We start from the raw sequence: 23,343 nt of genomic DNA on the forward strand, positions 1-23,343 counted from the left end.
TAAATCATACTGTTTCTTATTCAAACAGCTTTGAAAGCAGTAACATGTAATCGTTTTCATATTTCTCAGTTCTGATATTTCAATACTGTGTGAGTCACTGATGCAAATACAGTATTTTTAATTGAATATGGCACCAAATGTCTGTATTGATTTAAAACTGTAGCATTCAAATACTAGCTGAATGCTTAAGCCTTATACTGCTAGCAGCTACAAGGAGTTCCAGGCTCATTGAGCTGCCTATTCTTTAGGTCTTCAACCCATGAACCATGACATTGAAACAAGCCCTAGATATTACAGCAACAAAACTACTTGCATTGTAAAAGTAAACCTGTAAAATTATTTTAAATACCAATAAATAGTTACTAGTTTTCTTACAGATAGCTACATCAAGAAAAAATTAGCAAGAATATATTATAAATATAGAAAATTGTTATTCATTCATTCCAAGATGGAGATATATTTGGATATTGAGAATGTTTGAATTCTTCTGTGCACCGTGTTTCCTTCCCTCCAAAAGCAATACATATTCTTAATGTTCGTTTTTGCTTTTCTTTGGTCCTCTTTCTAAGCCTTTAGCTCTTTTTATTTTTTGTAACATTTTTTCCAGTGGTTGGTTGCCTGATTTGTGACAACTTTTTTTTATTTCCCCATCCTACTTAGAGCCACTCTTTCGAAGTAGGCCTCATCAGTGAAGGCCACAAACCATTCTTTAATTGTTGAAGTATCGAAAACACTTGTTTCTTTAGACAGTCAAGTGCTTATATTACCTGTCTGGCTTCAGAAGTGCCTCTCAGTTTGTAATGTCAAAAACAAGGAATTTACTTACAAATACAATGAAAAGTTTCAGTTGCTTGCTTGAAGTCTTCATGTTATAGCGCAGTGTGCGGTTACACGTGGGTTGTTTGAGGATTGTTTGGAGTAACAATTTCCAATAGTTGCAATGCAGCTGGATAGACCTACAAAATGCATGTATCTCACACTTAATGCGCAGCTCCCTCATTGTCATTTAGAATCGAATTTATTGATTTCACTGTGCTCCAGCTCAAGTGTTGCCTCCTCACTGATAGTTTCAGTAATTCTTAACGTTAAGTCCCTATCTCTGTAACTTCCTCCAGCCCTACAACCCTCCGAGATCTCTGCGCTCCTCCAATTCTTGCCTCTTGCGCATCACCGATTTTAATCACTCCACCATTGGCGGTGGTGCCTTCAGCTGCCTAGATCCTAAGCTCTGGAATTCCCTCTCTAAACCTTTGCACCTCTCTACCCCTCTCTCCTTTAAGACACTCCTTAAAACCTACCTCTTTGACCACGCTTTTGGTCTCTTGACCTAATATCTCCTTATGTGGCTCGGTGTCAAATTTTGTTTGATGACGCTCCTGTGAAGCACCTTGGGAGGTTTTACTACGTTAAAGGTGCTATATAAATGCAAGTAGTTGTGTGTGTGAAGATGAGAAAGCTTGTGTATTTGTAGTGTTTAAGAACAGCGGTACTGTGTGAAGAGGGAATGCAACATTTCTGACTGGTAGTTTGCTATTACTACTGTTTCTAAGTATCATAGTAGATATAGTACAGGAAGAGGCTATTCGGCCCATCATGCCTCTGCCGGCTCTTTGACGGCGCTATCCAGTTAGTCCCATTCCTCTGCTTTTTCCCCCCATAGCCCTGTAAATTTTTTCCCTTCAAGTATTTATTCAATTCCCTTTTGAAAGTAACTAATGAATCTGTTTCTACCACGCTTTCAGGCAGTGCAGTCCAGACCATTACAACTCGCTGCCTAAAAAAATGTTTCCTTATGTCACCTCTGGCTCTTTTGCCGATCACCTTAAATCTGTGTCCTCTGGTTACTGACCCTTCTGCCACTGGAAACAGTTTCTTCTTCTTTGCTCTGTCAAGACCGTTCACGATCTTGAACACCTCTATCAAATCTCCTCTTAACCTTCTCTGTTCTAAGGAGAACAACCCTAATCCCTCCACATAACTGAAGTCCCTCGTCCCTGGCACCATTCTGCACCCTCTCTAAGGCCTAGACATCCTTCCTAAACTGTGGTGCCCAGAATTGAACACAGTACTCCAGCTGAGGCTTAACTAGTGTTTTATAAAGGTTTAGCTTATCTTCCTTGTTTTAGTACTCTATGCCTCTATTAATAAAGCCCAGGATCCCATATGTTTTTTTTAACAGCCTTCTCAACTTGTCCTGTCACCCTCAAAGATTTATGTATGTGCACCCCCAGGTCTCTGTTCCTGCACCCTCTTCAGAATTGTACCATTTAATTTATATTGCCTCTCCTCATTCTTCCTACCAAAATGCATCACTTTACACTTCTTTGCGTTAAATTTCATCTGCCATGTGTCTGCCCATTTTACCAGTCTGTCTGTCCTCCTAAAGTCTGTTACTATCCTCCACATTGTTCATTACATTTCCGAGTTTAGTGTCATCTGCAAACTTTGAAATTATACCCTCTGTACCCAAGTCCAGGTCATTAATATATATCAAAATCAGTGTTCTGTGTTAACGTTGCAATATATTCTTCAGGGTGGACTGAGTGCTGTAATAAAATAATATGCATTGATTTTTCTTTCCTCTTTTTCTATCCTTTCCCATTTTACATCTTTATTTTGTAAGGCACCTTTTCTAAGAGCACTACATTGTCAACTAGGACAGTGAACAGGCAAATTGGGCTTCTGTCCCCTTCTGTTACAGGAAGCATTTTCCATCCATTCATTGCCTCTATCCACAAACAGTCTGACTGTGGTTGGAAGCTCAATTTGTGGAAGTGAACCTGCATCCTTCCACTCTGGCACAGTGCATTGCTACATAAACGCACTGTGCACTAAACTACTTAAGTGAGAATTTTACTCATTAACACTCCGTTTCAAGATTTTGACCAAGCAGCTAGCCTGGTGAGCAGGTCTGAGTTGTCGGCATACATGTTTAACGTACAGATAGCCAAAATATTATTATATACCTGCAGGAACAATTGAATCCAATTTCCATATTGACCAGGCAACCACATCTGCAGCTCGAGGAACTTTAGCTCAGAGTTGTTAAGCTGAAGTCCGAGCTGCAGACATTGCGATGCATCCAGGAGGAGGAGAGTTACCTGGACACTTTGATCCTTAGGTTAGGTAGTAGTTTAGATTTGTTCACTGGTCAGGGACAGAAGAGTGTGACTGTGAGTCAGGCAAGTATGGGGACCCAGGATCTAGTGATGGAGGAGCCTCAGCCCTTGACCTTGTCCAACAGGTACGAGATACTTGCTACCTGTATGGATGAGAGCATAGACTGTAGGGAGGACAGGCAACCTGATCATGGCACTGTGGTAAAGGGGGCCTTTCAAATGGGGGGAGTAAAAAGGAATGTGGTAGTGGTAGAGGGTAGTATAGTCAAGGGGATAGACACTGTTCTCTGCAGCCACAACCGAGAGTCCCGAAGGCTGTGTTGCCTGCCCGGTGCCAGGGTTAAGGATATCTCTTCGTGGCTGGAAAAGAAATTGGAGCATGAGGGGGAGGATCCAGTTGTCGTGGTTCACGTAGGAACCAACGACATAATTAGAACTAAAAATGAGGTTTTGCTGAGACAGTTTGAGGAGCTACGGTCTAAATTAATAAGGAGAACCTTAAAAGTAATAATCTCTGGATTACTACCTGAGCCACGTGCAAATTGGCATAGGGACAAACAGATGAGAGGGTGGAATGCGTGGCTCAGAGAGTGGTGTGGGTGACAGTGTTTTCGATTCATGGGGCACTGACACCAGTACTGGGGAAAGAGGGAGTTCCGATGGGATGGGCTCCACTTAAGTGTCCTGGCAAATCGAATAACTAGGGCTGTAGATGGGGCTTCAAACTAAAAAGTGGGGGCGGGGGGGGGGGGGGGGGGGAGGGTCAGGTGAGGGGAAATTTAGAAATCTAATGAGAAAAGTTAACACAGTAGAACAGTGTAGTGACTAGGGTAAAGATAAGCAGAGTGTGGCAGGAAGGGACAGAGAGTTTGTAAATAATAGTGCAACAAGAAGTACGGTCAAAGCAGGAAAAAGTGGTTAAAAAGTCAAAATTAAAGGCTGTTTATCTGAATGCACGGAACATTCATAACAAGATAGATGAATTAATTGCACAAATAGAGATAAATGGGTTTGACCTAATAGCCATTACAGAGATATGGTTGCAAAGTGACCAAGGTTGGGAACTAAATATTTTAGGGTACATGACATTTAGAAAGGATAGGCAGAATGGAAAAGCAGGGGGTGCAGCCCTAATAATAAAGGATGACATTAGGACAGTGGTGAGAAAGGATCTTGGCTCGGAAGATCAGGAAGTAGAATCAATATGGGTGGAAATTAGAAATAACGAGGGGCAGAAAACACCAGTGGGAGTAGTTTATAGGCCCCCTAATAGTAGCAATACCATTGGACAGAGTATTAATCATGAACTAATGGAAGCTTGTAACAAAGGAAATGCAGTCATCATGGGGGACTTTAATCTGCATATAGACTGGGCAAATCAAATTGGCAAAGGTATTTGGAAGACGAGTTCATGGAATTTATTCGAGACAGTTTCCTACAGCAGTACGTCAGGGAACAGGCTATTTTAGATCTTGTATTATGTAATGAGATAGGGTTAATTAGTAATCTTGCAGTAAAAGAACCTCTGGGGAAGAGCGATCATAATATGATAGAATTTCACATTCAATTTGAAAGTAACGTATTTAAGTCAGAAACTAGAGTTACAGAGGTATGAGGGGCGTGTTGTCAAAGGTAGATTGGGAAATTAAATTGAAGGGCTTGACAGTTGAAAAGCAATGGCAAACATTTAAAAAAATATTTTAATATTTTCAACAAGTATACATTCCATTGAAAAATAAAAACTCCACGGGAAAAGTGAGCCACCCATGGCTAACTAAAGAAGTTAAAGTGAGTAGTAGGTTGAAAGAAGAGGCCTATAATGTTGCCAAGAAGAGAAATAAGACTAGGGATTGGGAGAGTTCTAGAAACCAACAAAGGACGACCAAAAAGCTCATAAGGGAGAAAATAGAATCTGAAAGTAAACTAGCAAGAAATATGAAAACGGATTGTAAGAGCTTCTACAAATATGTAAAAAGGAAGAGAGTAGCAAAAGTAAACGTTGGTCCCTTAGAGGTTGAGACAGGAGAAATTATAATGGGGAATCGAGAAATGCCAGATGCATTAAACAAATATTTTGTATCTATCTTCACAGTAGAAGACACAAAAAGCATACCAAAAACAGTGGGGAGCCAAGGGGTAAATGAGAGTGAGGAACTTAAAACAATTAATATCACTAGAGGAAAAGGTACTGGACAAACTAATGTGACTTTTTTTGTATTTGTTCATGGGATGAGGGCACCGCTGGTGAGGCCAGCATTTATTGCCCACCCCTAATTGTCCTTGAGCCGCCTTCTTGAACGGCAGCAGTCCGTGTGGTGAAGGTTCTCCCACAGTGCTGTTAGGTAGGGAGTTCCAGGATTTTGACCCAGCGACGATGAAGGAACGGCGATACAACGGGGATGGTGTGTGACTTGGAGGGGAACGTGCAGGTGGTGTTGTTCCCATGTGCCTGCTGCTCTTGTCCTTCTAGGTGGTAGAGGTCGCGGGTTTGGGAGATGCTGTCGAAGAAGCCTTGGCAAGTTGTTGCAGTGCATCCTGTGAATGGTACACACTGCAGCCGCAGTGCGCTGGTGGTGAAGGGAGTGAATGTTTAGCGTGGTGGATGGGGTACCAATCAAGCGGGCTGCTTTGTCCTGGATGGTGTCGCCCTTCTTGAGTGTTGTTGGAACTGCACTCATCCAGGCAAGTGGAGAGTATTCCATCACACTCCTGACTTGTGACCTGTAGATGGTGGAAAGGTTTTGGGGAGTCAGGAGGTGAGTCACTTGCCACAGAATGCCCAGCCTCTGACCTGCTCTTGTAGCCACAGTATTTATGTGGCTGGTCCAGTTAAGTTTCTGGTCAACGGTGACCCCCAGGATGTTGATGGTGGGGGATTCGGTGATGGTAATGCCGTTGAATGTCAAGGGGAGGTGGTTAGACTCTCTCTTGTTGGAGATAGTCATTGCCTGGCACTTGTCTGGTGCAAATGTTACTTGTCACTTATCAGCCCAAGCCTGGATGTTGTCCAGGTCTTGCATGCGAACTGCTTCATTATCTGAGGGGTTGTGAATGGAACTGAACACTGTGCAATCATCAGCGAACATGCCCATTTCTGACCTTATGATGGAGGGAAGGTCATTGATGAAGCAGCTGAAGATGGTTGGGCCTAGGACACTGCCCTGAGGAACTCCTGCAGCAGTTGCCCTGGGGCTGAAATGATTGGCCTCCAACAACCCCTACCATCTTCCTTTGTGCTAGGTATGACTCCAACCACTGGAGAGTTTTCCCCCTGATTCCCATTGACTTCAATTTTACTAGGGCTCCTTGGTGCCACACTCTGTCAAATGCTGCCTTGATGTCAAGGGCAGTCACTCTCGCCTCACCTCAGGAATTCAGCTCTTTTGTCCATGTTTGGACCAAGCTGTAATGAGGTCTGGAGCCGAGTGATCCTGGCGGAACCCAAACTGAGCATTGGTGAGCAGGTTATTGGTGAGTAAGTGCCGCTTGATAGCACTGTCGACGACACCTTCCATCACTTTGCTGCTGATTGAGAGTAGACTGATGGGGCAGTAATTGGCCGGATTGGATTTGTCCTGCTTTTTGTGGGCAGGAGATACCTGGGCAATTTTCCACATTGTTGGGTAGATGCCAGCGCGAAGCTGTACTGGAACAGTTTGGCTAGAAGCGCAGCTAGTTCTGGTGGAGCACAAGGCTTCAGCACTACAGCCAGGATGTTGTCGGAGCCCATAGCCTTTGCTGTATCCAGTGCACTCGGCCGTTTCTTGATATCACGTGGAGTGAATCGAATTGGCTGAAGACTGGCTTCTGTGATGGTGGGGATATCGGGAGGAGGCCGAGATGGATCATCCACTCAGCACTTCTGGCTGAAGATGGTTGCAAATGCTTTAGCCTTGCCTTTTGCACTCACGTGCTGGACTCCGCCATCATTGAGGATGGGGATGTTTACAGAGCCTCCTCCTCCCGTTAGCTGTTTAATTGTCCACCACCACTCACGACTGGATGTGGCAGGACTGCAGAGCTTTGATCTGATCCGTTGGTTGAGGAATCGCTTAGCTCTCTATATAGCATGTTGCTTCTGCTGTTTAGCATGCATGTAGTCCTGAGTTGTAGCTTCACCAAGTTGGCACCTCATTTTTAGGTACGCCTGGGGCTGCTCCTGGCATGCTCTTCTACACTCCTTATTGAACCACGGTTGATCCCCTGGCTTGTTGGTAATGGTAGAGTGAGGAATATGCCGGGCCATGAAGTTACAGATTGTGCTGGAATACAATTCTGCTGCTGATGGCCCACAGCACCTCATGGATGCCCAGTTTTGAGCTGCTAGATCTGTTCTGAATCTATCCCATTTAGCATGGTGGTAGTGCCACACAACACGTTGGATGGTGTCCTCAGTGCGAAGACGGGACTTCGTCTCCACGAGGACTGTGCGGTGGTTACTCCTACAAATACTGTTATGGACAGATGCATTTGCGACAGGTAGATTGGTGAGGACGAGGTCAAGTAAGTTTTTCCCTCGTGTTGGTTCGCTCACCATCTGCCGCAGGCCCAGTCTGGCAGCTATGTCCTTCAGGACTCGGCCAGTTCAGTCAGTAGTGGTGCTACCGAGCGACTTTTGGTGATGGACATTGAAGTCCCCCATCCAGAGTACATTTTATGCCCTTGCTACCCTCAGTGCTTCCTCCAGGTGGTGTTCAACATGGAGGAGGATTGATTCATCAGCTGAGGGAGGGTGGTAGGTGGTTATCAGCAGGAGGTTTCCTTGCCCATGTTTGACCTGATGCCATGAGGTTTCATGGGGTCCAGAGTCAATGTTGAGGACTCCCAGGGCCACTCCCTCCTGACTGTATATCACCTCTGGTGGGTCTGTCCTGCTGGTGGGACAGGACATACCCAAGGATGGTGATGGAAGCATCTGGGACGTTGGCTGAAAGGTATGATTCCGTGAGTATGGCTATATCAGGCTGTTGCTTGACTAGTCTGTGTAACAGCTCTCCCAATTTTGGCACGAATCCCCAGATGTTAGTGAGGAGGACTTTGCAGGGTCGACTGGGCTTGGTTTGCCTTTGTCATGTCCGGTGCCTAGTGGTCTGATGCCGGGTGGTCCGTCCGGTTTCATTCTTCTTATGACTTTTTTTAGCGAGATTGTACAACTGAGTGGCTTGCTAGGCTATTTCAGAGGGCAATTAAGAATCAACCACATTGCTGTGGGTCTGGAGTCACATATAGGCCAGACTAAAAGCCGACAAATCCCCTGGACCTGATGGCCTACATCCTAGGGTTCTAAAAGAGGTGGTTGCAGAGATAGTGGATGTATTGGTTATGATCTTCCAAAATTCTCTAGATTCTGGAACGGTCCCAGTGGACTGGAAGGTAGTAAATGTTACCCCGCTATTCAATAAGGGAGGGAGAAAGAAAACAGGCAACTACAGGTCAGTTAGCCTGACATCGGTTGTCGGGAAAATGCTGGAATCCATTATTAAGGAAGTGGTAACAGGGCATTGAGAAAATCATAATATGATTAGGCAGAATCAGCATGGTTTTATGAAAGGGAAATCATGTTTGACAAATTTATTAGAGTTTTTTGACGTGTAACTAGTAGGGTAGATAAAGGAACCAGTGGATGTAGTATATTTGGATTTTCAAAAGGCATTCGATAAGGTGCCACATAAAAGGTTGTTACACAAGGTAAGGGCACATGGGGTTGGTGGTAATATATTAGCATGGATAGAGGATTGGTTAAAGGACAGAAACCAGAGAGTAGGGATAAATGGGTCATTCTCAGGTTGGCAGGCTGTAACTAGTGGGGTGCCGCAAGGATCGGTGCTTGTGCCTCAGCTATTTACAATCTATATTAATGACTGAGATGAAGGGACCGAGTGTAATGTCTCCAAGTTTGCTGACGATACAAAGCTAGGTGGGAAAGTAAGCTGTGAGGAGGACACAAAGAGCCTGCAAAGGGATATAGATTGATTAAGTGAGTGGGCAAGAAGGTGGCAAATGGAGTATAATGTCGGGAAATGTGAGGTTATTCACTTTGGTAGGAAGAATAGAAAAACAGAATATTTTTTATATAGTGAGAAACTACTAAATGTTGATGCTCAGAGAGACTTGGGTGTCCTCGTACAAGAAACACAAAAAGTTAGTATGTGTATCCAGCAGGCAATTAGGAAAGCAAATGGCGTGTTGGCCTTTATTACAAGGGAGTCGGAGTACAAGAGTAAGGAAGTCTTACTACAGTTGTACAGGACTTTAGTGAGAGCTCACCCGGAGTACTGCATACAGTTTTGGGCTCCTTATCTAAGGAAGGATATACTTGCCTAGGAGGCGGTGCAATGAAGGGTCACTAGATTAATTCTTAGGATGAGAGGGTTGTCCTATGAGGAGAGGTTCAGTAGAATGGGCCTCTGCTCTCTGGAGTTTAGAAGAATGAGAGGTGATCTCATTGAAACAAGTAAGATTATGAGGGGGCTTGACAGGGTAGATGCTGAGAGTCTAGAACCAGGGGACATAGTCGCAGGATAAGGGATCGGCCATTCAAGACTGAGATGAGGAGGAATTTCTTCACGCAGAGGGTTGTGAATCTTTGGAATTCTCTACCCCAGAGGGCTGTGGATGCTGAGTCATTGAATATATTCAAGGCTGGGATAGATAACTTTTTGGACTCTTGGGGAATCAAGGGATATGGAGATCGAAGATCAGCCATGATCTGATTGAATAGCGGAGCAGGCTCAAGGGGCCGTATGGCCTACTCCTGCTCCTATTTCTTATGTTCTTATGTTGACCACTGTTTGGATGATCTGGTTGAAGTCTCAAAGATAGCCTTGGTGCCAATGTGGACTGTACTTTATTTTTATCAAACATTTTTTATGACAAAGAACAATAAATTTCACTCACAATATTGAAGTAAATTCCCCTACTCTACTAGCTCTTTGTGGGGTCTTGACTCCTGATTTGAACTGTTGCAGTATTTGTTACTGATGGTTTTAAAATAAACTATTAATCCTATTTCAGTGTTTTTCAAATTTCTCTCTGTGGGAGATCCCTGCAAATATTGAGACACTTTGGGGATCCACCTGTCCTCACCACTGAAAGATGATGTCGGCTATCCCAAGGGAAACTGTGCTATTGGTTCAGAAAGCATTTTTATTGGTATGCAGCAATAGTGATAATGACTTAGTAAGTCAATAAATACTGAAATCTGTTAGTGGATGGACAGAAATTTGATTACCGCAGAGATTCCCTGTGACCTTGCCTTCTAGGAGCCCAAGTTTAAAAACCTTTGCCCTAGTGGGTTACATGGTTGAATTTTTATTGAGAAATGTTGTAGTCTTTTGAAAGAAATAATTTAGCCTTAAAGGAACATTCATCCTTTTGCAATAAAGATAGATATCTATCTATTAATATACTAGCAGATCTCCCACGGTATTACTTGAGGTGAGTCAGAAGTGTGAGATGGGGAAACCATTATAGGATGTAAGTGGAATTTGCGGGAAGTGCATGCTAGGCACAAGACATACGTGTGTGTGTGTGTATATATATATATATATATAAAATCTTGCATATGGCAAGTACTTGTCCACAAAATGTAACTTCCAGTTGTCAAGATTTTGAGTCACGCCTTTTACATTTGCATTTAATATTGAAAATCCCTATGTAAACATTTATAGTAGAAAACTCAATTTAAAGATATAAAATTTGCTAGACCTGTCGCACATGTAGTTTCAACTTTCTGTTACTTGGTGCTATAGAGTGACTTTCTGAAGCGCTCTCCCAACTCCTTCGCCAATTTTTGTGTGTTTTGCTCTTTTCCCACTCAAGTAAGTAAAGTTTTTTTTTCTATTTAAAATTTAATATTTTTCTTCTTACTACCCTTGATTCTCCCATCTCCTCCTCCATTTGCTCATGGGCTTCCAGGTGCTGTTCCAGTGCGCCTGCCTCAATGTTAGCCGCTTTCAATTCTCAGCAGCCTAATAGTTTATTTCCTTTCTACCCCATAGGCTGATTTCACCACCTAGCTACTCCTCTTTCCGTCAGCCCACCCTGCTCCCAGGCCCTGCTGCTCCTTCTGCACCCGCCCCTCCTCCCCCCCCCCCCCCCCCCCCCCCATACCTCATAACAATCTTTCTTGCAGGCTACCCCCCACTATTTTTCCTGCTTGCTGTATCCTAAAGCCAATTCCTTTCTTTCTGTTTCATATTTTAAAGCTGATAAGTACAGTTTTAAAAAAAACTGCTGGGATATCCTAATCATAACATACCAACTTAAAACTAAATAATTTTGAAAGCTTCCATGACTTGCTGCTGACAATTTAAATAAATCATTCTATGCTACAAATAAATGAAATAATATTCTAATTCTTGTGGTAACTGCATAATTTCTCTCTCAAATTTGTGAAGTGCAAATATAAAATTTCATTATGGCCCCACTATACGGTACTTGCACTAAAATAATTTATTCATCCAGTACCCCAACCCACTGACTGAAAATTTAATAAGTATATGGTTTTGTTAGATTTGCAAGTTCATTCATCAAATCTTCCACATTATTCTAGCCAACCTAAAAATAAATATTCGACTGACACTGCCCAAACTACTAGCACAAAATTAAATATAATTCATTCTCTACAAGCTTCAAGTTAGTTGAACAAATCTTACCAGTTTATTTTGTGTGCTGCCTCAAACGTCAGTGTGTCTATCAGTCACACAGGCCAGCATCCAGATCAAATATTTTAAGCAAAGAAATGAGAGTTCTGACTCCCCGTGGGCAATGCCATGCGCCTGTGTCCAAGATATCCATGTTGGACAGCTAATTAATTAAATAAAAATCAAATTTGGTACAGCATTATTTTGACTTTGGCAAATTTATGAAAATGCTGCTTACAAAGCATACTAAGATACTTAACAGCAGGACATCACTACTGCAACAAGTGGTTCTCTCTAACTCCTTTCATTCAATAGTCAACATGAAACTTTGAATGGACTTAGAGTAACTGAAATTTATATTGCCACTTTTGTGTCACTGAAATAGTTTTCAATGCAAAAGTAGTAGTATAACCCTGGAATTATCTTTGCATTCTGACTCAGTACTGCATTTGAGTAAAAGTTAACCTCCTTGCAGCTGATAGAGGAATTTGATTGCATTATTGGATGTCTGTTGACATACTGCTTAAGTGTTCATCGTGGGATTGAGAGCTGGCTTTGGTATCTTAAAATAAAATTGAAGAAAGCAAAGTGAGACTATATCTTAAGCTTTTGGGACTGCTGCACACTTGAAGAATCTGCTTTCAGGTGTGATGGAAGTTGCAAAATTTCCCTTGCCCCACATTTTTCCATTCTGAAATTGGTCCTGGCAGTGACGAAGAGTTGCTCTATTACTCCTGTCTACACTCAATTTTTGTATCAAAAAATTTTGTCTGCCTTTGCTGCAGCAATAACATGACTGACTAATTTATTTAATTCTTTCTTTCAGATGTTGTAGTGTCCTATAATGTGAATAGGAAGGTTTTTTTAATGTGAAAATGTCTCTACTAGTTTCAGAAGTATTATGTGAATGTTACACAAGAATGTAGTTCTTTGCTATGTGACTATTTCAGATGACCTCTCCTTTGTCTTTGTGTTTTTAGGGCGCCAATGCCTCTGCTTTGGAGAAAGAGATTGGGCCGGAACAGTTTCCTGTAAATGAACATTACTTTGGCTTGGTCAATGTGAGTTACTGCTAATATCTTCTGATGCGGTCTTGAGACTAACTTCTCCTTTATCCATTTTGAAATGAGTTCCAGGCCTTTTTTATGGGTATTTTTCCTTTTAAAACATTGGAATTGTATTGGAAAGGGTGGCGCCTACTTCACAAGAGTGGAAGCAAACTGGTAAAACTATAAAAACTAATTTTTTTTAAATGCCAAATATGGAAAATCACGGTAGCTGAAGGCATGGCCGCCAATGGTGGAGCAATTAAAATCGAGGCTGCACAAGAGGCAAGAATTGGAGAAGCGCAGAAATCTCGGAGAGTTGTCGAGCTGGAGGAGGTGACCGAGATAGGGAGGGGCGAGGTGATGGAGGGATTTGAAAACCAGGATGAGAATTTTTTTAAATCAAGGCGTTAGCGGATCGGGAGCCAATGTAGGTCAGCAAGCACAGGGGTGATGGGTGATTGGAAAAATAGGAGACAGGAAGGATAGAAAAGCAAAGTCAATTAAACCTATAATGCTATCATCCACAGACTGTACCAGAAGTCTGAGAAACCCCTTGCAAAACTGTAGTAATCTGCCAACCTTCCTGGGGCAATGAAACCCTAGAGAACTTGTCCAGATTAATAGAGACTGAGTACATAATTTACTCTTCTTGCATTGATCCTTCGCATTGTTTGAATTCATATAGCCCATGGTAGGGGGGGCAACTCCTCAACCCATGTGCCCTGGCTGCCTTCAAGCGATGGCTTTTCAAACTAGCCATCTATGGCCACAGGGAAACTTGAAACAGTCAAAGCGGACGAAGCATGTTAGGTGCAGTTCCAGTGTAATAACAGACTTTTTAAAAAATGCATTTTTAATTTTTTTTTTAATATAGACTTCAAAGCTCATTAAAAATCATATCCTGGTGTTGTTTGCCATACCTTGTTTTAAATTCAAACTGTTGTGACTTAAAGATGTTAATCTCGGTATTTCTGTTGATTTAAAAAATTACATTTTTGTTTAAACAGCAAATGCTGATCTCTTTTGAGCTCTACTGTTCCTGAGCTCAGTAGTGTGAACCTGATTTAATATAACTTGAAAGAGTTATTAACTCACTATTACTGAGAGAGGCAGATGTTATTTCATATTCCTTACTGTGTATTTTTGACATTTTTTATCTTGCTAGTTCGGCAATACTTGTTATTGCAATTCCGTTTTACAAGCACTTTACTTCTGTCGGCCGTTTCGAGAAAAGGTTCTAGCTTACAAGGTGCAGCCCAGGAAGAAGGAAAATCTGCTCACGTGCCTATCTGACCTCTTTAATAGTATAGCAACACAGAAAAAGAAAGTTGGTGTGATACCACCCAAGAAATTCATATCAAGATTAAGAAAAGAAAATGGTAATGTGGACATTTTCTACTGTTTGTGTTTGTAATGCAAAGCCTATGTTGTAACTAAATGTTGACATTATTACATGCTAGTTTAACATCACACCCATGTAAGTTGAAGTGAATCTGAGTGTAAAATGGAAATCATTGTAAAAATATTTTGCTCCAAATTTTGAATTTGGGCTGGATAGTGATCAGAAGTAGGAATCCTGGTTTATTTTAGGGCACTGAGACCAGTTGTAGTGTTCCTACAGGGCTGAGAGCTTTTTGTTTCATAATGTCCTTGTTTTTATTTTTTTAGAATATTGAGACAGGGTAGAAACTATAATGTAACTATAATGTCATCTTCTATGATTCTATTGGGCCAAGTGCAGGCAATTGGGACTAGCTTAGTGGTATAAACTGGGCGACATGGACATGTTGGGCCGAAGGGCCTGTTTCCATGTTGTAACTTCTAACTTCTAACCTAATTTAATTTTGCGTGAATTCCAGAATAGTGCTTGCCAATTAGAATGGCTGAAAAGGGGATTGCTAATAAGATAGAAGTTGGTTAAAGAAACGTTCGAAAGGCTGCACTTGGAAATATAAATGGCCCAACTTACCTTGTTCTAATGGAGGCATAGACCTACTTTTCCATGGGTCTTGTGAACTTTGCTTCGGACAGTGTATAGCACGGTTTGAAAAAGTTAATGAGAAGTGGCACTGGCAATGCAACTTAAATCCAAGTGACTGAGTTCCTCAATTTACTTAGTCAGGCTTTCTATCTTCATTATGATGGCTTGTGTGACACTTCAACTCTGTGTGATTGCTGACTTATTCTTTGGGCTAATTGAAACCTGGCTTTGAAGAACTGTGTATGAAGACCCCCTTTTTTGAAAAATGGAAAAATATCACTTTTCCTTACTGAAACTAAAAAGGCAAATCCTCAGAATATTGGGGAGGAAATCAGGTGCTAATCAAAATGAAGTCCCTACTGATAATGCAAATCACTGAAAACTTTTTTTTGGTATTTCCAGAATTGTTTGATAATTATATGCAGCAAGATGCACACGAGTTCCTGAACTACCTTTTAAATACGATTGCTGATTTATTACAAGAAGAAAAGAAACAGGAGAAGCAGAACGGGAAGCTGCAGAACGGCAACATGGAAAGTGAGGAAAGTGATAAAACGGAACCAACCTGGGTGCACGAAATATTTCAAGGAACGCTAACAAATGAAACGAGGTGTCTTAACTGTGAAACTGTGAGTTCCAAAGGAAAGTGATGAAATCTATTAGTTAAGGTGTACTGCATTTGTTAACTGAGGAAGGAGGGCCTTTCATACCCCGTTTGTTACAGAAAATTCCATAATTGTACTGGTTCTCTCGTAGCCAAATCTGCCCCAATTATACTGGGCATTTGCAACTTTATCATTCTGGCTGGGACTTTCCATGATACTAGGGAGGATCTGTAGAACCATGATTTAGAGAAAGTAGCCAGAGATAAGATGGCCAATCCATCACAAGTGCCGCAGATGGGACTTCACCATCGGAGGCACCCAGCGACAGACCCTTCCAAGGAGGATTTCAATGCCTCCAACAGTACCAAAACAGAAAATGCTGGAAATACTCAGCAGGCAGGCAGCATCTATGGAGAGAGAAACAGTGTTAACCTTTTAGATCGATGACCTTTCATCAGAACTGGAAGAAGTTAGAGATTTGTAAGCAGTGTAGATGAAAACATAAAATTACAAAGCGATATTGATAGATTAGGTGAATGGGCAAAACTGTGGCAAATGGAATTCAATGTAGACAAATGTGAGGTCATCCACTTTAGATCAAAAAAGAATAGAACAGGGTACTTTCTAAATGGTAAAAAGTTAAAAACAGTGGATGTCCAAAGGGACTTAGGGGTTCAGGTACATAAATCATTGAAGTGTCATGAACAGGTGCAGAAAATAATCAAGAAGGCAAATGGAATGTTGGCCTTTATATCTAGAGGACTAGAGTACAAGGGGGCAGAAGTTATGCTGCAGCTATACAAAACCCTGGTTAGACCGCACCTTGAGTACTGTGAGCAGTTCTGGGCACCGTACCTTCGGAAGGACCTATTTGCCTTGGAGGAAGTGCATCGTAGGTTTACTAGAATGATACCCGGACTTCAAGGGTTAAGTTACGAGGAGAGATTACACAAATTGGGGTTGTATTCTCTAGAGTGTCGAAGGTTAAGGGGTGATCTGATCGAAGTTTATAAGATATTAAGGGGAACAGATAGGGTGGATAGAGAGAAACTATTTCCGCTGGTTGGGGATTATAGGAGTAGGGGGCACAGTCTAAAAATGAGAGCCAGATCTTTCAGAAGCGAGATTAGAAAACATTTCTACACAAAGGGTTGTAGAAGTTTGGAACTCTCTTCCGCAAACGGCAATTGATACTAGCTCAATTGCTAAATTTAAATCTGAGATAGATAGCTTTTTGGCAACCAAAGGTATTAAGGGATATGGGCCAAAGGCAGGTATATGGGGCTCGAATTTGCCAGGCCTGCGGGTTTCCAGCGGGTTGGGTTTCGGGAGCGCGGTCAACACGCTCGGCGAAATTAGTGGGTTGCCCGCGCGATCGTAGCAGGGAATCAATTACCTGCTCCTCCGGGGTCCGCGGCGCTGGCCTGCGCGTTGGGCGGGCTGCGCATGCGCAGTACGATCTGTCAGCTGGAGGCTCTCCAGTTAAAGGGGCAGTCCTCCACTGACAGATGCTGCAACCAATGGCACAAATTGCAGCATGGAGCAGCCCAGGGGGAAGGCTGCTCCCAGTTTAATGATGCCTCACCCCAGGTATCATCAGATGGGGTGAGGAGGAGGGGGAGGACACAGATCTTCCCCCTGGCGGGCGGGAGGAAGCGGCCTGCCTCTGCCACCAAGAAGGCCTGGCTCGAGGTGGCAGAGGGGGGTCACCTGCGCCACCAACATATCACCCACCTGCATACAGTGCAGGAGGCGCTGCAATGACCGCAGTAGGTCAGCCACAGTGAGAACACGAAGTCTTTCCCCTACACTCCGTCTGCCACAACACTGCCCCCACCCCACATCTCCTTCGGCACCGCCAACACTACTCTGTCACATCACCCTTCATACCCACTCAAACCCCATCCTCATCTTGCCTCCACCTACTCACCTCGCCAGTACTCATCCTGCCACTAACACGCAACCCAATCCTCATACAATCTCATTGCTCCATCCCATACTCACCCTCTCGTGCATCTCCCTCACGGCCAGCCTCACTCAACCTGCCACCACCTGTGCTGCAGCCACAGGGCATGCATCACATATGTGCAGTAGGCAGCGTAAGGCAAACGTGTCGTGAGCATGAAGGGGGTGCACAAGGGTGTCTGAGGGTTTGTCCTGGGTGTTACCTATATTGAATTTCAGAGCAACAAACAGCACACATTATATTGACACCACCACTGCCATGTCTCCGCGAATCCTGTCCGTTGTGTCCAATAATGCCCGCTCCTGGGTATCACTATGAGGACCCACCACTGATGCCACCCATCGTGTTACTGCAGAGTAGGTGCAGGTGTATTTGCAGGGCTCTTCCGCGCAGACGACTGAGACATCGGCGGTGTAGCCGGCTGCACCCTGGAAGGATGCGGAGGAGAAGTTGTGGAGGGCAGTGGTGACTTTGACAGCGACAGGTAAGCAGTTGGTGCTGGGGCCAGCCAGGAGCAGCTCGGCATGAAAGAGCCTGCAGATCTCCACGACTACATGTCGAGCGAATCTGCGCCTCCCTGTGCACTGCTGCTCGGAGAGGTCCGGGGAGCTGCGCCTCGGTCTGTGGACCCTGCGGCGAGGGTAGTGCCCTCTGCGATGCGTCTCTCCCTGCGGCAGCCCTCCCTCCTGCTGTGCAGGTGGGCGTGCAACAACACCGTGTTGGGGGGCTCCACGTCTCTGCGGCGGACGGCGTGGACTGCGAGGCTGCTGGGGCTGGTCATGCTGTTCGTCCTCCGAGGGTGTCCACGCACCACCCATCTGGCAGGTGTTGGTCTGAGGGGTTGTGCAGGGTAGGTGGGTGGTTCCTCGGACTGGGGCTGCGGTTTCGTGTCGGTCTGTCCTCTGGCTTGGCGGGGGGTGGTGGAGGGCAGGGGTTGCCCTATGTGACGCGGTGGCCTCCTGCGTGGGTGAGGGCTCTCCCCCGTGGAGTGCACCTTGGCACCTGCCACAGGCTGCTGGCTGCAACACGCCTGGTTGGAGAGAGACTGTTTCCCCCAGTGTGTGAAACTCACTGCCTTGAACCTAAAATCCCACACTTCCTCTTTTGACAGCTGCTTCAGCTCATTAAATGACCTCAACAAGCAAGGTAAGTACTCTCAAGTGGAACCCCGCTGGCTTTAATTGCCTGCGGGATTCCCACCAGCGGGGCTTGCGCGCGCAGCCCCGCACGTCAGCGCGGTACCCGGAAGTGGCCGGGATTTCGTCGCGATCCGGTCACGTGACCGGATATCGGGATTTTCGGGACCCCCGCTGGAAACCCGCAGGAAACCCGACGCGAAAATCGAGCCCATGGAGTTAGATCACAGATCAGCCATGATTTTACCAAATGGCGGAGCAGGCACGAGGGGCTGAATGGCCTACTCCTGTTCCTATGTTCCTATTTAACAGTTTATAAGCAAATACAGAGATAGGGAAAAGGATTGGATGGGGGGAGGGGGAATGAACAAAGGGGAAGGCCTGTGAGAGGTTGGAGGGCAGGAGTAATTAATTGACAAAAGGGATGATGATGCAAGGTGCCAGTTTAATTTTCTGTCCCACTCCCATTCTGACCTCTCTGTCCTAGCCTCTTACACTGTTCCAGTGAAGCTCAATGCAACCTCGAGGAGCAGTACCTCATCTTTCGATTAAGCACTTTACAGTCTTCCGGCTTCAACATTGAGGTCAACAACTTTAGATCGTAGTCCATTTTTTCGGACAGCAGGTGCTGGTAATAGTTCTGCAGTAACCATTTACACCTCCTCTGGACCCATCTTTTGATCTTTACTGTCCCATTACCACCCCCTTTTGCTTTACACTATCATCTCTTTTGTCATTTAATCACTCCTGTCCTCCACCCTATCACAGACCTTCCCCTTTGTTCTTTCCTATTTCCCCACCCCATCCCCCCCCCCCTTTCCCCTGGCTCTGTAGTTAGTTGTAAACTGTTAAATCTCTAACTTCTTCCAGTTCTGATGAAAGTTCAACGACCTGAAACATTAACTCTGTTTCTCTCTCCACAGATGCTGCCTGACCTGCTGAGTATTTCCCGCATTTTCTGTTCTTCTTTCAGATTTCCAGCATCCGCAATATTTTGCTTTTGTTTTAGTACCGAAACAGAGTTGTTTACGTTGCAGGGTTGACCCATCGGCACTTTAGCCACCAGAGACTATCTTTTTAAAATAAACAGGATATAACCCTTTGAGGACTATGTTTACATTGGAGATTTTGTACTGATTAAAGTTTAGTTTTCACGTTTCCAGTACAACCCCTCCTGATTATAGTACTCAGATGAAAAGTAGTATTTAAGAAAGCGTAAAAATCAGACCCTGGAAATTGTAAACCCATGAGTTTAATTTCTAGAGTCGGGAATTTGTTTGAAAGCATTATATGTGATATGATATATGATCACTTAAAAAGTTTATTGGTTTAACAATTGTAAGTTCTAACTCAGTAAGTTGATTGAGTTCTTTGTGGAAGTGACCAGAATGGTGGATCAAGATTAACAATAAATTCTGGAGACCCTCAAGGGGTCAGGCAACATCTGTGGAGAGAATGGACGAGACATCAGAATTGGAAGATATCACAGAAGAACAGCACTTAAAAAGGAGTAGAACTAGGGGGGAAGGGAATGAGGGGAAAGCATAACCACACATGCAGGAAAAGAAATAGAATGACTTATAACATGCTTAAGTGGAGAACAGGTGATGCTTAAATGGCAGAAATGATACGTGTATGAGACATTAGGAGACATAATTAAAGCAACCAAAGAAATAAAAGACATTATGAGGCACAAAATATGAATAGCTCATGGGATGGGGATGGAGAGGTAGAAATGGAAGCATGAAAAACTGGCAAAGCAGAGCAGGCTCCAGTGGCCCAGGAGCCTGGTAGAAGAAAAAAGTAAGTCGACCCGCCTTTTTTTCTTGTGTTTGATCATTTCATAGAATCTTAGAACACAGAAGGAAACTGTTCAGCACATCCCCCAACCGATGCTGGACCCCCGATCTTCAAGGCCCACCTGCTGCTGGACCTCACCCCCCCCGCCCCGATCTTCAAGGTCCACCCAATGGTGGACCTGTGCCGTTGCTGGCCCCCCCCAATCTTCAAAGCCCGTCCGATGTTGTACACCTCCCCCCACCCCCCCCCCCCACCTCCGATTTATTCCAAGGCCCATGGTCGGTCTCGCCATCCCTCTCGCCTCCCCCCCCCCCCCCCCCTCTGATTCGTGGCTCATTTTCCTTCCGACAGGCAGCCAGCCTGTCAATCTGGCTGCCTGGCGCATGGGAAGCCCAGAAACACAAATACCTAACTTCAGTTGAGTTGCGATTGCTTTGGGTTCTCGACTCTGAGCTAAAATCATACCCAGAGTGTCAGCAAGCTATTTGAGCACATGAGAGTTGTTTTTTTTTCCCCCCTTCCCAGCTCAGGCTTGCTGAGGTTAATTGTAGAACTTCAACTATTGCCCTGGCAAAAATCAGACCAGAAACTGAACCTGGCACCTTCTGATCTCTCTGATGTAGTGTTACACCAGGTAGTAACTTTAGCCTCTAGGCAGGGAAAGCTTGCCTTTTGTATATTGCATGGATCACCATCTATCCCAATCTCAAAAAGAAAATAAACTACAGAAAAAAAACTCATGTCATGACAGAATTCCAACTATCATTTTGTGGTTAACTGTCATGTTTTCTATCTCCACAGGTTAGTAGCAAAGATGAAGATTTTTTGGATCTTTCAGTTGATGTCGAACAAAACACTTCAATAACTCATTGTTTAAGGTAGGTTGGTATGTAAAGGTTTCTAATGACATATTATTAGAGATAATATATATTCAACTTGACGTATGTTTGAACTGAAAGTCTAGAGATATGGAAGGGTTATTTAGACATTTCTGAAAGGCATATTACCCACGCTCTTAAACTGAGTTTCTCAAACTTTAATTTTTCAGAGCTGCAAATCTATTATTCAGATTGAACTAGTTTTTGAGTTGTCTAGTTTTAGTTCACATGGTTTGAGTGTGGGTGATTGGTCAATGCAGCTGATCCAAATGAATATAGCATAGTGACCAAACGAAGGTGAGCATTGTCACATCTACTCCATTAGTAATAGTAGTAACAGTTCACATCAAAATTAGGTTGCATTTTAACATCATCTTACCTTAAAGGATGAAAATTGGTAGAAAGACCGATTTTTCCTCTTTGCTTTGGTTTCCTTTTGTAAATAAACAAACTTCATTGGGGGCTATCGATATGCAGCTAGCAGAGTGAGTTACATCAAATGTCTTATTCCTTGCTAAATAAATCATTACTGATCTGTAATTTGGTGCTTGACATTTTCTCCATTTCGCAGCTTGCAGGATTTATAAAATATTGCCATAGAGATTCTTTGTTTATGTGTTGAGGTATCCCAATATTACATAGAATTACATAGTACAGCACAGAAACAGACCATTCGGTAGGTCCATGCCTCCTCCCACCCTTCTTCATCTAACGCCATAAACATACCCATCTATTCTTTTCTCCCTCATGTGTTTATGTAGCTTCCCCTTAAATGCATCTATGCTAGTCGCCTCAACTACTTGTGGTAACACGTTCCACATTCTAACCATTCTCTGGGTAAAGAAGTTTATCCTGAATTCCCTATTGGATTTATTAGTGACTGTCTTATATTTATGGCCCCTAGTTCTGGTCTTCCCTGCAAACATCATCTCTGCGTCTAACCTATCAAACCCTTTCAGGATCTTAAAGACCTCTATCAGGTCACCCCTCGGTCTTATCTTTTCAATCTTTCCTGATAGGTATAACCGCTCAGTTCTGGTATCATCCTGATAAATCTTTTTTGCACCTTCTCTAGTGTCTGTATATCCTTTTGATAATGGAGACCAGAACTGGTCAAAGTACTCCAAGTGTGGTCTAACCAAGGTTCTATACAAGTTTAACATAACTTCTCTGCTTTTTAATTCTATCCTTCTCGAAATGCACCCCAGTGCTTTGTTTGCTTTTTTATGGCCTTATTAACCTGTGTCGCTACTTTTAGTGATTTGTGTATCTGTACCCCCAGATCCCTCTGCTCCTCTACTCCATTTAGACTCTTATTTTCCAAGGAGTATGTGGCCTCCTTATTCTTCCTACCAAAATATACCACTTCACACTTATCTATATTGAAATTCATTTGCCAATTACACGCCCATTCTGCAAGTTCATTAATGTCTTCCTGTATTTTGTCGCAGTCCTCCTCAGTATTAACTACATCCCCCAATTTGGTGTCGTCCGTAAATTTTGAAATTGTACTTCCAATTCGTGAGTCCATATCGTTTATGTAAATGGTGAACAGTAGTGGTCCCAGTACTGATCCTTATGGAACACCACTTCCTACCTTTTGCAAGTCTGAGTAACTACCTTTAACCCCTACTCTCTATTTTGTAACCAGCTTGCTATCCATTCTGCTATTTGTCCCCTGACACCACGTGCTTTGACCTTAGTCATGAGTCAACTATGCGGTACCTTATCGAAGGCCTTTTGAAAATCCAAATATATTACATCGACAACATTACCCTTGTCTACCCTTTCTGTTACTTCTTCAAAGAATTCAGTAAGGTTGTTCAAGCATGACCTTCCCTTTTGAAATTTGTGTGGACTATTCTCTTATATTTTTAGTTTCTAGATGTTTTTCTATTACACATTTGAGTAAAGATTCCATTATCTTTCCTACCACCGACATTAAGCTAATTGATCTGTAGTTCCCCGGACTTGCTGCATCTCCCTTTTTAAATATAGGAATCACATTAGCTGTCCGCCAGTACTCTGGCACTATTCCTTTTTCTAATGAATTTTTATATATATGTAATAATGCCTCTGCTATCTCCTCCCTAACTTCTTTTAATCTGCGTGGATGCAATCCATCCAGACTAAGGGTTATATCCTCTCTAAGTTTGATTAGTTT

At 43.4% G+C, this 23,343-nt stretch overlaps 1 protein-coding gene across 1 annotated transcript in view; it reads left to right on the top strand.

Annotated features, from left to right (window-relative positions):
* LOC137333045 (ubiquitin carboxyl-terminal hydrolase 12) overlaps positions 1-23,343 on the top strand; it is a 60,635-nt gene that overhangs the window by 17,653 nt on the left and 19,639 nt on the right. The window contains exons 2-5 of the mRNA XM_067997141.1: positions 12,745-12,825; positions 13,979-14,192; positions 15,197-15,423; positions 21,103-21,179. Coding sequence (XP_067853242.1) covers positions 12,745-12,825; positions 13,979-14,192; positions 15,197-15,423; positions 21,103-21,179 — 599 coding nt within the window. The remainder of the gene's footprint in view (positions 1-12,744; positions 12,826-13,978; positions 14,193-15,196; positions 15,424-21,102; positions 21,180-23,343) is intronic.

This window comes from Heptranchias perlo, chromosome 15, assembly GCF_035084215.1.
Source record: "Heptranchias perlo isolate sHepPer1 chromosome 15, sHepPer1.hap1, whole genome shotgun sequence".
NCBI lineage: Eukaryota > Metazoa > Chordata > Chondrichthyes > Hexanchiformes > Hexanchidae > Heptranchias > Heptranchias perlo.